This window comes from Panthera uncia, chromosome B1, assembly GCF_023721935.1.
Source record: "Panthera uncia isolate 11264 chromosome B1, Puncia_PCG_1.0, whole genome shotgun sequence".
NCBI classification, from domain to species: Eukaryota; Metazoa; Chordata; class Mammalia; order Carnivora; family Felidae; genus Panthera; species Panthera uncia.
The window spans coordinates 63,853,276-63,869,945 of record NC_064811.1 but is presented as its reverse complement, the minus strand read 5'-3'; the positions used below and the strand labels follow the sequence as shown (position 1 = coordinate 63,869,945).

The window sequence follows — 16,670 nt, the reverse complement described above, 5'->3', positions numbered from 1 at the left end:
ATGCAAAGATGCCTCTTGTTAACCTGTTGTGAGTCTGTTGGCAGTGGTCATATGAAGAATTTATATTAAAACTCAATTTGCCCGTATAAACACTAAAACTAGATGCTATGCAGGATAATGAATATGACAAGTATGATGTAAAAAAGGATGAGTCATGGAGGAAGATTTTTCAGTAATTTCCAGGAGGATATAATATAGAACCAGTTTGGGGATACTGTTTATGTCCTCAGAAATATGTATAAAAGTACAAGATGTATAGGTAATAAGCAGAGCAAATATGAAATCTTTATGAGGAAATGAAAAGGAGTTCAGATACAATGTACTCACACTTAGTGGAATGAAATATGTACCTTGGTCTTTTTCTAGTGAAAGAACTCTAGGGAGTACTTTAAGGTAATTTGCAAAGCTAAGAGTAGAAGCATCATTTGTAAGGATCATCCAGTACAATTCACTAATTCAATGATTTCAATTGTGGTCATTGGAACCATTGATCCATTTTGACCAGAGAAACACTTAGGCTACTGTTAGAAAAATATACCTAGTTACACAAGTTAGAATGATGGATGGGTCAGAGATAGAAAAACAAGATAAATGTCTAGTTTAAGTAAGTAGAGCATGTGGACATTGATGCCAAAAAAGCTATGGCAATTATTGACTACCAATCAATGTTATCAGTGTGTCATTAGTTAAAATGCGTAGAATTGAAATAAAAACTGGTGAGGGTGCATCTGTTTTATGTGAGTACCATATATTTACTTATAATGGCTTGGTTACACTTAAAATGCTATTATCAGTTCTGGAAAGTACCGCTTGGAGGTATTGATCAAAAGAATATGTACTAAAGAAATGGACCAAGATGACTGAATAACTCAGAACCGTTGCATGAAAAATTGTTGTGATGTTTAGCTTCCAGATGAGTAGGCTCAGTAGATATATGGTTATTATCCTAGTATTCAAAAATAGGAACTGCCCTCTTCTGGAAGAAAGATTAGTTGTGTGTGTGTGTGTGTGTGTGTGTGTGTGTGTGTGTGTGTCCATCCATGTGTGTGTGTCCACATCCTAGGATCTGGACTAAAGAGTGGAAACTACAGAGAGAGAGACGCTTTGGCTTCTTTGGGGGGGGGGGGGAAACTTTCAAATGATGCAAATTATTTGCCAGTGGAATGAATTGCTTTGTGAGGTAGTGAATTTCTCTTTATTACAGGAATTCAAACATAGTTGGACTACAACTTGGTGAGAGGTTGTCAGAATCTTGAAGTTTTGGTTGAATGTGCATTGGAGAAGTTGAAAAATGTACTAGATATTTTTAAGGTCCAGAGAATTATGAGTTTATGATTTTAGGTGGAAATAGTGGGAATAGAATGCAAAGAATCCTTCCTTCTTCCCTTGTTCTTCCTCTCCTTCCTTCTTTTCTCTCTCTTTGTCCCTTCCTCCCTTCTCCTTCTTTTTTTTCTTCCTTTCCCATCTCCATCCTTTTCCTCTCCTCCTAACTTCCCTTTATTCCTTCCTTCCTTTCTTACAAAATAGAAAACCTATTTTGTGCCAATTTACTAAGTACTGGGAATGCACTAAGGAACAAAGCAGACATGAATTTCCAAATAGGCATTTATGCATATGAGGGGAATCTTACCTGCATTGGGAAATTGGGGAAAGTCTTGGGTGGGAAGGTGAGGGACACAGAGAGAGAGAGAGAAATATTTCAAAAAATCTGTTGGACATGGTAAATGATTTGGTGAAGTCATATAGAAATGAAGAAGAAACTATTGATTATGCAAAAATTTTGAGGCTGCAACTGGAAAAAGTAATTTACTTGAAAGAAACATGGAAGAAGAGTTGGATTTTCGAGTGTGAAATGTTAATAGATACAGTTTTTACTGGTTGCGTTTGGACATGCAGTTTGGATAATGATATGTGGCACTTTCTTTCTATAAATGCACCTGTAGCTTGATAACCTTCACTTTGTTTTAAATCTTATCCTCCACTGGCATTTATTTCTGGGCTAACTGTAAAAATTCACAACTTTTTATCCTTCAAAATTACTAAAGAGAACCAAAATTTTATATTGCTGATAAAATAAAATTGAATTAAACAAAAGGGCTAAATAGAAATAACAGCATTGTTGGTAGCATTCAAAGTTTTGAATAAGTTAGAGATTCAGTCAAACTGTCAAATGACTGTCTAGTTACATCTATGTGGAGACTGGATCTATCTGAAATTTAGATCCAAATTAAAACTTGAACAATGAAAATATTATTCATAAAGAAAAGTAAGAGTCGGTTCTCTCAACATTATCAATAGCATTGCATATTAAAAACCTTTCACTATGGAAAATCTCAAACATATAGAAAGAGAAAGTCTAAAATAACGAATTCCCTCATGTCTCTTTCACTCAGCTTCAATTGGTTCTCAATTTATGGCTAATTGTATTTCATCTATAATCCCTTCCACTTACCCATCCCAAATTATTTTGGTGAAATATCAGAATCATATCATTTAATCTGAAAAGTTTTCAGTATATATCTTTAGAAAGATGAACATTCTTTTAAAACATACCCATGACTACAGTAATACACCTAAATAGTAATATAATTCTTTGATGATATTCATTTTCAAAATTATTATTTTAAACTTCTTAAAAAATTTAAAACATAATTGAAATATTTGACATTAAGGTGAAGCAGTTATATTTTCAAACAGTTTTTCCTCTTTGTCTAGAGACTTGGAAGTATGTCTAAATTATCAGAAGCCATCGACACTTGGTCAGTAATTTTCTATCACGATGGTGTGAAAGTCTAGCTACCCCAGTACTGGTAAAGGTCCTTTAGATTAGATCTTAGGCTTCATTTCTATCACATAAAGAATCGGCCATACACAATGTCATGAAAGAATATATTGAGTAATGATTCACAGAAAAGGCATCCTCGTTAAGAATGCCTGTTTCTAGCTTAAAGGGTGCGGAAAGAGAAAATGTTAATTTCCCCGTCATCTCTTCCAAAGCAAGCTAACTTGTGCATTTTAAATTCATGGAAAAGTCAATGAGTCATAGAAGGAAGATGTTGCTAGTAAATTCCTGCTCTGTTTGAAGGGGCATACTGTAATCTAGTGAAAAGTGGTTGCATTTTGACATTAGAAGAACCATTCAGTGAAACTTTGTGCAAGGTATTTGACAATTTTTGCTCTTGTTTTTCACCTGAAAAATGAAGCTACTAATAATTCTATGGCCTAAAGCTAAAAGGAATGAATGCATATGAAGGAGTTTTGTAGATCGTTAGGTGCTTTTTATCTAGTGCTGCTTAACAAACCACTCCACAACCTAGTGTCTTCAAGTGACAAGTTCTGTGGAAACTGGCTCAGGCTAGGAGATTCTTACTCTGGGGTTCTCTCATGTGATTGCGGTCTGGTGGCAGCTGGACTGGAGTCTTCTGAAAGCTCAACAGACCTCCAGGTCTGAGAGAGCCATGCTTGGCACTTCAGCTGGGATGGTTGGCCAGGCACTTCTCTCATTACCCAACCTTTCCATAAGGTTATCCTGGGCTTCCTCCTGGTCTGATGGTCTCAGGATAGACTTCCGACATAACAGCAGGCTTCCTGCAGAGTGCGTGTCCCAAGGAAGAGGGGAGTGGAAAAGCTTCTTTTGACCTAGCTGCAGAAGTCACGTGGTAGCACTTCTACTTCATGCTAGTCAGTCAGAAGCTAGTTACAGGCAAGCCTGTATTCGAAGGGAGAGGCATATACATGGAGAAGCAAGGATCACACGGCACTACCAATATTTCATTAGCACTACCACGTTATGTTATTTAATCTAGTTATTTATATACATCTTTGCCGTCTCCTATGCCACCAAAGTTTTTACATTTGATTTTTTTTTTTTTTGGACAGGTTATCAAGGATCCTCCTCCACCACCACCTCCTGCACCGAAAGTGGTAAATCAGTGCTTAATAAGTGATGTGGATATTTTTTTCTGTATTCAGATACTATCCCCAAATATGATCATTTACTTTGTTGTTAGACAACTGTGATACCTGTCATTGACTTTTGAATTTATGAAAATTCATTGTTATTTTTCATCTTCTTATGACTTCTTTCATGTGCTTGAGGAATAGAACCTTCAAAAAATGACAAATATAGCCTGGCCATGAGGATCAATAGTGCATAGAAACTTACTTTTCTTTTTATGTCAATACATCAATAGTCCGGATGTTACTCATAAAAAGTTGTAAGATCCAAGCTGACGGTTTAAAGATGCTATTCCTTTCTTCAAGATGATTCTTACTTTTATATTCCATTCTTTGTTAGCCAAAATTGAGTTAGTATCATGAAATATGGAAGGTAGTGGTGTAGTGCATTTTCAAAACTTTGCAACTGCCTATCTTTTTAGTACAAATTTTGCAGTTTAACTTCAACATGTATGTTGATATTTTAAATGATTATTGAAATGCTGTTCTAAAGTTAGTGTCTTTTTAAATATGAAGTGATGTATAGAACTGGAAAAATAAATGATGCTCATAGTTAGGGAGCAACTTCTGGTGATCTGGTGAAATAAGGGAGATTCCTAAAATTGGAAGGGCAGAAGTCCTTGTATTCTGTAGAATTCCACTTGAAATTTATGCATGTAAGCATAAGTACATCCTCATGCCCTCTACATAATTGTTACCACATTTCTTTCATGTCAGTGGCATTATTTGGAAGAAACGTTTAAATGTGAGTTAGTTCTGATGAAACAGTATTTTAAGAAATTAATTAAACCCGTGTTTAAAAACTTGTATCTACCCAGGAAGAAGAAGAACCTCTGCCCACCAAGAAATGGCCCACGGTGGACGCTTCCTACTACGGTGGCCGAGGGGTTGGAGGAATTAAAAGAATGGAGGTTGGTATCTTTAAAAAAGAAAAAAAACCCAGAAGCTGCTAATCTGAACATGTAATTCTAGAACTATTAAACCATGGAAACTGTGCTTTTCACAATTTAATAATACCGTCCAATTTTATTTAACACTGGCTCTTTTTTGGATATAATTTTTTTTTTTCTATGGGATCATCCTGGCCATTTCAAAACCATTCAAGAAGAACTGACTTCATTTAGTCAAAGCATCGCATTGATAAGATGTTTGAACTCTAAAGGGCAAAACAAAGTTAGGGTTTTTCTCACTATTTTGGAAAAAATTACTGCAGACAGCATCAACTTTGTAGAAGCCAGCCACTTAAAGTTGCAACAATGCTTTTCTTTGAAAAGACCCAATAGTTATGTACTGTTTAGAGATAAAAATGTTAAAATATTCAGTGGTATGGGTATGACCTTATCACATGTAAGGAAGCACATTTAGGCTTTTTTTTTTTAAACAGCTTTTAGTTACCACTTATGAACAATTGTAATTAACTTAATTTATTTTTTTAAAGTTTACATATTTATTTTGAGAGACAGAAACAGACAGGGTGCACCCATGAGCAAGTGCAAATGAGCATGAGTGGGGGAAGGGCAGAGAGAGATGGAGAGAGAGAGAGAGAGGGAGAGGGAATCCCAAACAGGCTCTGTATGGTCAGCACAGAGCCTGACATGGAAGCTCGAACTCAGAACCCATGAGATCATGACCTGAGCTGAAATCAAGAGCCTGATGCCTAACCGAATGAACCGCGTAGGCACCCCCATCATAGTTAATTTTAAATATCACTTACAGAATGTATTGAACTTTTAGACTGGCTCAAATTGAACTTTAATATTATATCTTCAAAATGAAATGTGGTCTTCTTGCCACCACAGAAATAGTTCTCAAGGTGATAGCTTAATTAATAATAAGCCATTATTGCCAGCACTGAGCCCTTAGCAACAGTGTAGACAGGCCAGCATCCCACCTCAAGGAACAGTTGGAGGAATTTTGTCATTGATAGGCTGACTTTATTATGAAACACAGATCCTGGCATATCTTCCTTATTAGTTACCTTTTAACTTTACTTCTTGATAAGAAGGAGTTTTTATGTGCTCTGCAATTATTGTGTATCTCCTACCACCGTATCTGCCTTGTCGTGTCACTGCCAACAAAAACCAGTAAGCCAATTAGTAAACAACCTCACAACGGTTGCAGTTTTCTCTTTTTATACTTTTCTATAAAATTCAGATTCCCTAGGAGGGTTTCCCCTTTTCAGAATAAATTTCAGTATTCTTCCAAAGAAGTGGTTACTCAAGCCATCTGATAGTGATTCTCACTTTCTTGACCACATTAGATGTTAAAGTAATGCACACTTTCCATAAAAGCATGCCACTTTATTGCTGAAATATCCACTGAGACAGGTACGTCATTGCTAATAAGCCATGGAAAAAGGAGATGCGGGAAGCCATTAAGTTTGTCTTTTGGAGGAGATAGTGCGTATGTGTTTTCTTGTGAGTGATTGAGAATATCAAACAGTCCACAAGAACGTGGCTATGCTAGCTTTTGTTGCCTGTCACAGAACCAGGAACATTTCCTTCTGCTTACTTTTGTTGTGTCATTCAAGGCTTGGAGGGGTGGGGAAAGGATAGACTATGTCATCTAATGTATATGAAAAATAAACTTGGAGATAAAATAGTTACCCCTGGATATCCTAATATTGTCTATCTCAACTTATTTTTAGCTTATTTCACCTCATTCCAAAATGTGTGTGTAAAAAAATGTGAGCAAGGGGAAAAATGTTTTGACAAGACATACTACAAAATGTTAGTAGATTTCTCTGGATGGAGTGGTTTTCAGTTTGTGCTATGTATTTCCCTATTTTTCCTAACTCATTTGATAATGAGCGTGCACTACTTCAGAGTCAAAATACTACATTTAATTCTATTTTGAAATCCACACATATAAAATACCACATGACCGTGAAATACGGATATGCTAGTAAGTGAGCCTTAACTGAATAATGTTCTTGCTGAAAAAACGAGGAATTATGCCAGATTTTTGTGAGTCCAATATTCCAGTGTACCAAAGATTGAGATCTCTTTCTAAAGGGGAAAAAAAAGCATACACATGAGCTCCTGAAGGGGTCCTGAGTTAAAAGGAATAATATTGGTTTGTGATCAAGAAAGCCAAAGGCTCATGCACGTTCTTGAGTAACTCACATTTCAAGTCTAAGAGTTATTAACTCTTAATATGTGAAATGATATTGCCTGTCCTTTTCAGTTTAAGAAAACTTATGAAAAGGACCCACTTTTAATGATTGGGGTGCATTTTAGCTTTGGACAATTTTGGCTACGTTGTATAGGGTATTCCATCCATATGGTATGTAGGTATATAGGGTATTCCATACATAGGGTAAATAGGGTATAGGGATGGAAATGGGAATGAGAAAAAATGAGAAAGGAAATGTGAACATTAAAAAAGGGAAACAATACATAAAAATACACAATAAAAATTGAATCAAGAATTAAGCACCATGAAACTTTCTCAAACCTGATCTTATTTAAACTTAGGGAAAATAGAAAATTTAATCTGTTTTAAAACCATGCCTATTTAAGCCTGGAAAGTATTTTCCTTAAAAAAATACCTCTAACTAGGAAAAATAAATGGAATTCTAGAAGTTATGTGCACATCTGAATTACAGAACAAATCTTCATAACTAATGTTATTTTAAGGCAGGATAGGGATTTTACATAGATTTTTTTTTCTTACCCTTCCTTTAAATTAAATATTTAAACGTTACGGTAATGGCAATTTGCAGAACGCTGGAACTGAGCTGATGTTAATAACAGCTGTTAGCACAACTGATCCACAATACCTAATGACTTCAAATGTGTGTTTCTGCCAATTCAGCGTGAAACTGTTTTTGTTTCTTTTCTCAATTCTAAAATTGCTCCTTTATGATACAACCTCCTAGTCATCCAAATATACTCTGGCAATTATGGAATTTTATTGTTTATTATGAAAGCCAAGTAGAGTTGGAAGGATTTAGCTATCAAGCTTGCACTTTTTTTTTTTCCATAGTAAAAAAGCCAGGTATATTAATTCTGCTAAAGTTCCCTTTGGCAATTTATTTGTGTGTTTTTTTAAATCCTTTTTTGACTATCTTAAAGTGGTTAAACTAAAATATTAAAATTTATACAACTAAATGTATTTATATTTGCTGGCATACCTTGTTTCATTGCACTTTGCTTTATTGTACTTCACAGATACCGTGTTGTTTTTTAGAAACGGAAGGTTTGTGGTAACCCTGCATTGAGCAAGTCTGTCAGCATCATTTTCCCAACAGCATTTGGTCACTTTATGTCTTTGGGTTATGTCTTGGTAAATTCTTGCAATATTTCAAACTTTTTCATTATTATTGTATTTGTTCCGATGATCTATAATCAGTGATTACCACTTGCTAAAAGTTAAGATGACAGTTAGAAGCTTTTAGCAATAAAATATTTTTACTTAAGGTACATACATTGCTTTTTTAGACATAATGTTATTGCACACTTAATAGACTACAGGACAGTGTAAACATAACATTTATATGCACTGGGAAGCCAAAAAATTCATTTGACTCATTTATTACACTATTTGCTTTATTGTGGAGGTGTGGAGCCAAATGCGCCATATCTCTGAGGTTATGCCTGTAATTGCTTGGAGAGTTTTAGGAAAAATCTATGAAGTATTTCCTAATTTTAGACTTTGAAATTGAATGGGAATTATTTGTTTTGTTCTTTGTGATGATGGTGACGATGAAGGAACAGTTACTTTAGGAACTAAGGATTCAACTAATGAATTTCCTTTAGACCTCAGCAACTCTGCTTCACAGAATATAGTCTTTTAATAGTTGAGTGTCTAGAAATACATTGAGTCAGAACTCCAGTTCAACAACCTTCTTCATGTTCTTTATCTGAGAATGGTGCCAGTGATAATTGGAGAATATGATTACCATTACCTGTAAGATACCAACTGTGAAAGCAAGCCTGGAGAGCTGTGTATGTTAAATCTATAAGTTCTGAATAGATCTAACCTTTATCCACTTACATTTTTAGTTTGAATTACTTTTCTGAGTTATGACATTCATTTGTTTACTTAACTGTGTATATTTTTTTGTTTTCTTTTTTCTTTTTTTTTTCCCCTTAAAATTGAGACTTCACAACTGCCAGAATAATATCCTGGTTTTAGAGGGTTTTGTTATGTTTTGTTTTTGTTTTTTTAGCTCAGTTTAGCTATATTTAAAGATTTCATAAGTTTTAGTTTATCTAGGTGAAGACACTGTGATTTGAAAGAGAAGGTCATTTCTCTGGAAAGAAAACCAACTACCTAGCTCTAAAGGTTTAATGGTGTTTAAAACAATTTTAACAACCTCATAAAGAACATTCTAGTACCACTGATCACACTGAAAGATACAGATACATTTTAATGACTCAGCAGGGTCTACTTGAAGTTGAAAGCCTGTTCTAAAATTGTAGTAAAAAAGGTAAAAACATCTAAGTAAGCCTTATCGAAAAGCCATGAATAGTTCTTCCTGTGAACAGTAATCATCTGTATCCCTACCCACTAACTCAGGTCATTAAAATGCTTTAAAAAGTGCCTAATTTTTTTTTTCCTTTGTAGAAATCATTTAACTCTGGTGAATCAGTGTGCTCTGGACAAGGCTTCATATTTCTTTTTAGACCTTCACTTATCTTATCCTTATCGTCTTTGTTAATGTCCTTGCTTTTTGTAGGACTTCTCCACTGCTCCTGGTTGGACAAAATCTTTCCCCAGGAGTCACATCCTATTCCCATACCTATATGGTGGTAAAGTTTAGCTCAGATTTAGCTCTTAATTCTTATTCATTGAAGAATAAAGAAACTAATCATTTGACCCTATAGTTTTTCAATGTCTAGAGTTTTCAGAGAAGGAAATACCCTAAAATTTGTGGAATTCTCTGGTGCCTCTGAATTTTTCCTTTCAAAGCAGTCTTTTCAGATTTGCCTTCCTCTCAATGAAGAATTGACCTGTCAAATAACCATACCCAAATGAGCATCAGAACTAAAGACTAAAAGCTACTTTACAAAGTCAAGTTTTACAAATTAAAGAAAAATCGTATATAATGATTTTACATGTACAAATATTTTTTAAGAGACTTTTTAAAAAATGTTTTTATTTATTTTTGAGAGGAAGAGAGGGAGAGAGACAGTGTGTGAGCTGGGAAGGGGCAGAGAGAGAGGGAGACACAGATTCTGAAGCAGGCTCCAGGCTCTGAGCTGTCAGCACAGAGCCCAACACAGGGCTTGAACTCATGGACTGGGAGATTATGAGCTGAGCCATAGTCAGACATATAATTATTTTATTTCTAAAGTCTAAATGTTAATATCATACTTTTTGATTTAGGCAAACTTGATGAGAATTTTGGAAGGAACAACTTACTCCTTTGTATAAAATACAAAGTTTTTTACAAAGTTGTAAAATACATGTAAATTATATTTGTAAAATTCAAACCTATTTGAAAGGTACTTATTTCAGACTGCTTATGTTCAAATCCCTGCCCTGCCACTTGCTAGCTGTGTGACTTTGGACATATCACTTAACCTTTCTGTGCCTCAGCTTCCTCATCTGGAAGGAAAAGAATATAGTACCTATACTGTCTATTCCATTGCATTCTTGTATGGATTAAATGCAAATTGGCACATGGTAGCCATTCAGTAAATGTGAATTGTCATCATCATCTCTTTCCCCCAGTGCCATCAGTACATATGGGTACGTATTTAGCTAGAAGAGGAACATACCTACTATAGTCTCAGAAGAGGAGAAATTGAGAGTTAGTATACTACTCATCTCTTTACTCCAAGATGGTGAGCCAAAAGACCATCTACTAAATAAGAGGTTGTTTTTCTAGGACACTATATGTCTGATACAAGTATTTCCCCATTGTTTTGAAGGTCCGTTGGGGTGATAAAGGATCTACTGAAGAAGGCGCGAGGCTAGAGAAAGCCAAAAATGCTGTGGTGAGGATTCCTGAAGAAGTTGAGGAACCTGTCAGGCCTAGACCACCTCGTCCCAAACCCACGTACCAGCCTCCTCAGACAAAGTGGTACACACCAATTAAGGTAGTTGTTTAAATTTTGTGTGATTTAACTGAGAAACCGTAACTAGAGAAAATGTGACTTCTTCAGCTCCCCCAAGCTCCCAACTGTCTGAAGGAGGACCAAGGTACATCAAGTAGCAGACATTCATCATACATTCTAACAACTGAATGCTTTCTCGGCAATAAGAACCTCCATTTTTTTATTTTTTTTTTTATTTTTTTTAACGTTTATTTTTTTTTTTAACGTTTATTTATTTTTGAGACAGAGCATGAATGGGGGAGGGTCAGAGAGAGGGAGACACAGAATCCGAAACAGGCTCCAGGCTCTGAGCTGTCAGCACAGAGCCTGACGCGGGGCTCGAACTCACAGACTGAGAGATCATGACCTGAGCCGAAGTCGGACGCTTAACTGACTGAGCCACCCAGGCGCCCCAAGAACCTCCATTTTTGTTATTATTTGTTTAATTTAGTAAAGAAAGGAGAGAGAGACTAAGACTTTACCTTCTTCATTGTTAACTGTTCGTTTATTTAGTAAGTAGAGGTTGAATACGTCCACTAAGAATTTACAAATCATGTTTCCCTTTAGGGTCGTCTTGATGCACTCTGGGCTTTGTTACGGCGGCAGTATGACCGGGTTTCCTTGATGCGGCCTCAGGAAGGAGATGAGGTTTGTATGTGGGGATGTTAGGAAAGAGCGGAGTGCTTGGATCGGTATAATGAAGGTAGGGAAATAATGATCAAAAAGAATTTAAAGCCCTCATCACACTTGAGGAAGGAATCATCGTCTTACACAAGTTCCTATTACGTAGGGTGCTTAATAAATTATTTTCTATTGTTGCACTATATTTGCAAGTCAAGGCTCAACACAAGTCCCTTCTCAAGTAGTATGTAAAAATTATGGCCTATTGTACACATACTTTCATATGCACACTCGTTGCTTCAGCCTTTGACTTGGACGACATCACATTCTGAGGTTTTACAAGGTGGGAAGGACAGACTGAGGACTAGTAGCAGACATATGTCCTAGCAGACTAGGACAGACTGAGGATCCTTTCTCTAGCATCTACCAGCAGAGAGGCCCAGGGAACATAGGTGAACTTCATTCACATCAACTTCAGAGGACTTTAGGTTCATTCAGGTTTGATAGGCTATTATTTTTAAGATGAATGATTAATGACACTAATATTTATTTTACAGTGCCAAATTAAGTTATGTTTAGTGTTATATATTTTAGCTTGGTGCTTAACATACAAAAACATCTAAATCCTTAAAATTTTACTTCTAGGAAAATGGGGGTCATTTTAAAAACCTCTGAGCTCAACTATTTAGGAAATACAGTTTGAGACTTCTCAACAGATCATTTACCCTTTGCTTGGACCATAGGTAGAGTGAAGCAGGTGGTTTATGGAACAACCTCGTTCATTTCCAGACCACTGTAGTTAATAGAAAGTAAACTCTATTTACTCTTTAATATGCCAGCCTTTCACTGTGTGTGTCTTAAAATCATTGTTGTGCATCTTCTTAGTTTTCTGTTCCCCAGATTAGACATTATTTGTTTAATAATTTTCACCTGTAAAAGTGTTGGGTATTTTGATAGCACTAAAGATGTATTAGCTGACAAAAGCAGGCAGTGGTTCTAACATTCTTGCCAATACTGTATATATTCTTTTCACTCTTATGATTAAAATTTAGTTTTGTCTTTCATCATTTCTACTAATTCTGATTTAATTCAATAGTTTTTGAATTATATATGTGCCTTAGTAATGACATCAGGTACTAGTGAGGGGTAGATACAAACTGTAGCCTTCGCCTTTAAGAAACCTAAAACTTGTCTGGGAAACAAGACAGCTAGGAAAGAAATATTTATTCCAGAAGGTGATCTGAGCCACGGTATAGGTAGTTATCAAGTACTCTTGAGTGTACAGAAGGAAGAGAGATGAACTCTTTCTGGAGGAACTTGGGAATGCTTCTTCAAAAATATAGGTCTTCTATCTTTAAATATGAATAGGATTTCAACAGGTGGAGTTAGGTGGAATGAGCTTTTCCATGGATGAAACATCAGGAACAAAGTCTCTGAGGCAGCCAAGAGCACAGTGATTCGTGGATTACTAGTCTGAGGGTTGGGGATTGAAACCAGAATGATAGGTTGGGAATAGAAGAGAAGAAATCTTTTGAGATTGAGCACAGTAAATATTGTTATTGACAAGGCCAACCATGTGACTCTGTGATATTTGTGCCAAAAAATCTACACCAATCATAAGGCATACATAATCATAGTACATGTTGGGTCAACTTTATAAAAGACTGTACAATAACTGAAATACTTGTACATCTTTTGACCCCAAATGTCCTGTCTTGTTCTCTTGTTACCCATGTCCTCTCCCCACCATACTTACTACTCTTCAGATATGTTCAGTCCATTTCCTTGAGTATGCACACTCTCTCTTGCTTTTTTTTTTAAATTTTTTTTAACGTTTATTTATTTTTGAGACATAGAGAAACAGAACATGAACAGGGAAGGGGCAGAGAGAGAGGGAGACACAGAATCTGAAACAGGCTCCAGGCTCTGAGCTGTCAGCACAGAGCCTGACGTGGGGCTTGAACTCACGGACCGTGAGATCATGGCCTGAGCCGAAGTCGGACGCTTAACCGACTGAGCCACCCAGGCGCCCCATCTCTTGCTTTCTTAACTCCAGGTCAAATAATATTATCCAGAAAATAATATTTAATTGTTTATATGAAATCATGATTGCATGGCACCATGGCAATAATCTGTATGGACATTCCAACATCCCACAAATTTGATTTTAAAAAAGAGAGCAACAATATTTCTTAAGTTCCAGTACCTTTTTACCTTTAGAGTATCTTTCATTTTAGAAATAAAAGTGATTCACCTAGTAAGAAAATGACCTAGAGGTAGAAATAGAATTAGGATATGGAGCATATTTTGCACTGCTAATTTTGATCTACATTTGGTGTAGGATATTAAAATGGGATGATTTGCTTTGGTAAGGCTTTATTTACTCATGAGAAGCAGACTGGCTCACCATTACCTTCTACTTACTATGGCTAGTTAAGCCCTCAAAAACTAAATGGACTGAACTGTACAATTTTCACCAATTCAGTGTATGTAGACATGGTTTGTCTCCCAGGATTACATGGAGTAGAGAAAATTTTAAATTTAGGAGATTAAGATATTTAAATGGCAGAGGCCTCCACTCCTCTGGCTATTCTTCATGTTGAATACTCCAAGTAGGCCAGAATAGAATCATTGAAGGAGTAAATTAGTCTTGGGAGGTTTTTTTTGATAGCTTAAAACCATACTTACTAGTGACTGGATGCTGTAGCATGTGGATGGGTAAAATCCTATCTTCAACTTTACTCCCCTGAAGCCAATCAGTACCTAATTAAACTCAGACTACTCAAAGTACTCATGAAAGGTTTGATACATGTGTGTGTACAGCACACATGTATACAGTAAAGACAATCATTGTCCTTCCAAACTGTTTATTACTTTTATTTCAAAAATCTATTTTCCCATTAATTTTTCCCATTAAATAATAGGGAATTGGTAAATAGTATTGTATCAGCGTAGATATATTGATTCCCACAAAAACCGTTCGCATATCAAATAATGCACTGGAAAAATGTTATTAGCTAGTCAAGGACAATCTTTTTAAAAGAAATTTTCTTATCAACATACAAATTGGTGAAAAAATTTGCCAATAATTTTGTTATTTTCCTGTGCTCATAAAATCTTATGCGTGTTTACCTTTGATTATACTTCTTAGAAGTATTTGTACAATGTCATACGAGGCATGTATGTATATATGGGCAATTTGTACGTTGTAGAAATTAAGAAGACTTTTGGAAAAATTGTCTAGTCGTTGGAAATGGATAGTTTGTTTCATATTGTCAAGGAATAAGCAAGAATGGTTTCTCATTTGTGACTTTTAAAGGAAATAATAGTCTCTTTCTTAAAAAAAAAAAAGGCAAAACAAAGTTAGCGCTGCTTGGGAGACAATAAAACAATTGTTTTCAGGTTGTGGCTGATGGTTCCAAAATAACAGAACCAATGCCTAGTCAACAGCACGTTTTCCACCTTGGAAAACAATCTTGTCATTTATTTATAAGTTGTTTACTGCAGATTCTGCCTCTTGAGAGTTTAGTTTAATAAACAAATCAGCGTACGTAGAACTAAACCCGGAGTCAAGCACTTTTACTCTGCAAGTCCCGTCACGCTGAATTTCAAGCCAAATGTTCTCCTTTTATGGCTCCGGGGCCGCACCGGGCTCATTTGCAGAAGAATTCACTGCTGAATTGAAGTCCTTGATCAAGTAATTGAAGTTCAGGCATAAAGTATCAAAGCGGCGCGAGAAATCTCTGGCCCCGTCCCACGTTCCCGCTCGCTTTCCGCGCCGCCAGCTCCTGCGGAGGTGGCGGGGTCCGCGCGCGGCGCACAGACCAGGCACGGGCTTTGATTGTGGCTGCAACTCCTCTGAGTCATGAATGTTTCAGCGCGCGGCGCGCGAGGTTAGGGCCGCGCGTCCAGGTGTAAGCTAGCAGGTTGTCGCCGACATCTGTTTGCAGCAGCGGCAGCGGCCTCCCCAGCCCGCAGCGAGCGGCCGGATTGTCAGCGGAGGTAGTTGAGAGCGGCAGAACCATTTTGGTCTCACACTCGCTGCCTGGAGGCGTGAAACACCAAAGGTAGGAGTGGGGGTGGACACAGCTGCGCTCCCAAACTTGCCTTAGGCACAAATAAAGAGATCTAATGCAGTTTGACTCCGTTGCGGTGGGGAGACGAGGACAGAAAGCCACTTCAGAGACAACTTAACGCTGCAACATCTGCCGCCAAGTTTCCAGGGAGTGACGGGGGACAGCAGGTACAGATTGAAGTCTCCACATAAACAACCTCCATTAAGCCATGGACTCTTTTGAAGGGCCTCCATCAAACATGCTGGAGTCCGCAGCAGGAGTTTGTTTGGTTTTCAAAGCGGTGTTTTGTTTTTGCAATAACAAGGTAATTTATAAATGATGCATTACCACGCGTTCTCCTTTTTCATTTGAAAAGTGAGAGTTGGAGAAGCAGAAAGGCAAAGAAAGAAGAAAGCGCGGCACTAGTTTTGGAGTTGTTCCACAAACCAATTAAATCTCCAAGGAGCTTCTTGGCTGTGATGGAGGTTATGTTAACCTTCAGACCGCAATCCCTCGTTCACCAGTAAGCAGACATAAATTTATACGCTGCAATAGAAGAACCCTGGTAATAGTAACACCCATAAAGCGCATCCACTCTTTGCTTTTAAACTTCTGTCATGCGGCTTTTTACTACTTGGGGTGAAATGAAATTAGATTTTTTTCAGATGGATGTAAATTTTTAGCAAAACAAAAATGAGAAAATTCTATTCGCTTTAATTTCCTATTTATAAAAGACTTTACTTAATGCCTGTAGTTGGATAGTAAAAATACAATTGTAAGTCAAAAGTAAGAAGTGCATGTTCAAGGAAACATTTTTCTTTCTGAGGGGTTTTTCTGCTCTCCCACCTAGATTTAGCCAGAGAAAAATTCAAGAACGTGTATACTTTTCAGTGGCAGTATTGCAAAAGCTCAGTTGTGCACACACTCATGTGACATAATTAGAATTGGTTTAAACATTAGTGTGACAAATAAAGCTCCAAGGTACAGTAAG

The 16,670-nt window shown here is 36.7% G+C and overlaps 1 protein-coding gene across 3 annotated transcripts in view; it reads left to right on the top strand.

Moving 5' to 3' along the window:
* The window catches only part of ANTXR2 (ANTXR cell adhesion molecule 2), a 153,149-nt gene that overhangs the window by 85,768 nt on the left and 50,711 nt on the right, over positions 1 to 16,670 (top strand). For all 3 annotated transcript variants that reach the window (XM_049632104.1, XM_049632106.1, XM_049632105.1), the window contains 4 exons: positions 3,880 to 3,924; positions 4,776 to 4,868; positions 10,839 to 11,006; positions 11,571 to 11,651. In XM_049632104.1, coding sequence (XP_049488061.1) covers positions 3,880 to 3,924; positions 4,776 to 4,868; positions 10,839 to 11,006; positions 11,571 to 11,651 — 387 coding nt within the window. The remainder of the gene's footprint in view (positions 1 to 3,879; positions 3,925 to 4,775; positions 4,869 to 10,838; positions 11,007 to 11,570; positions 11,652 to 16,670) is intronic.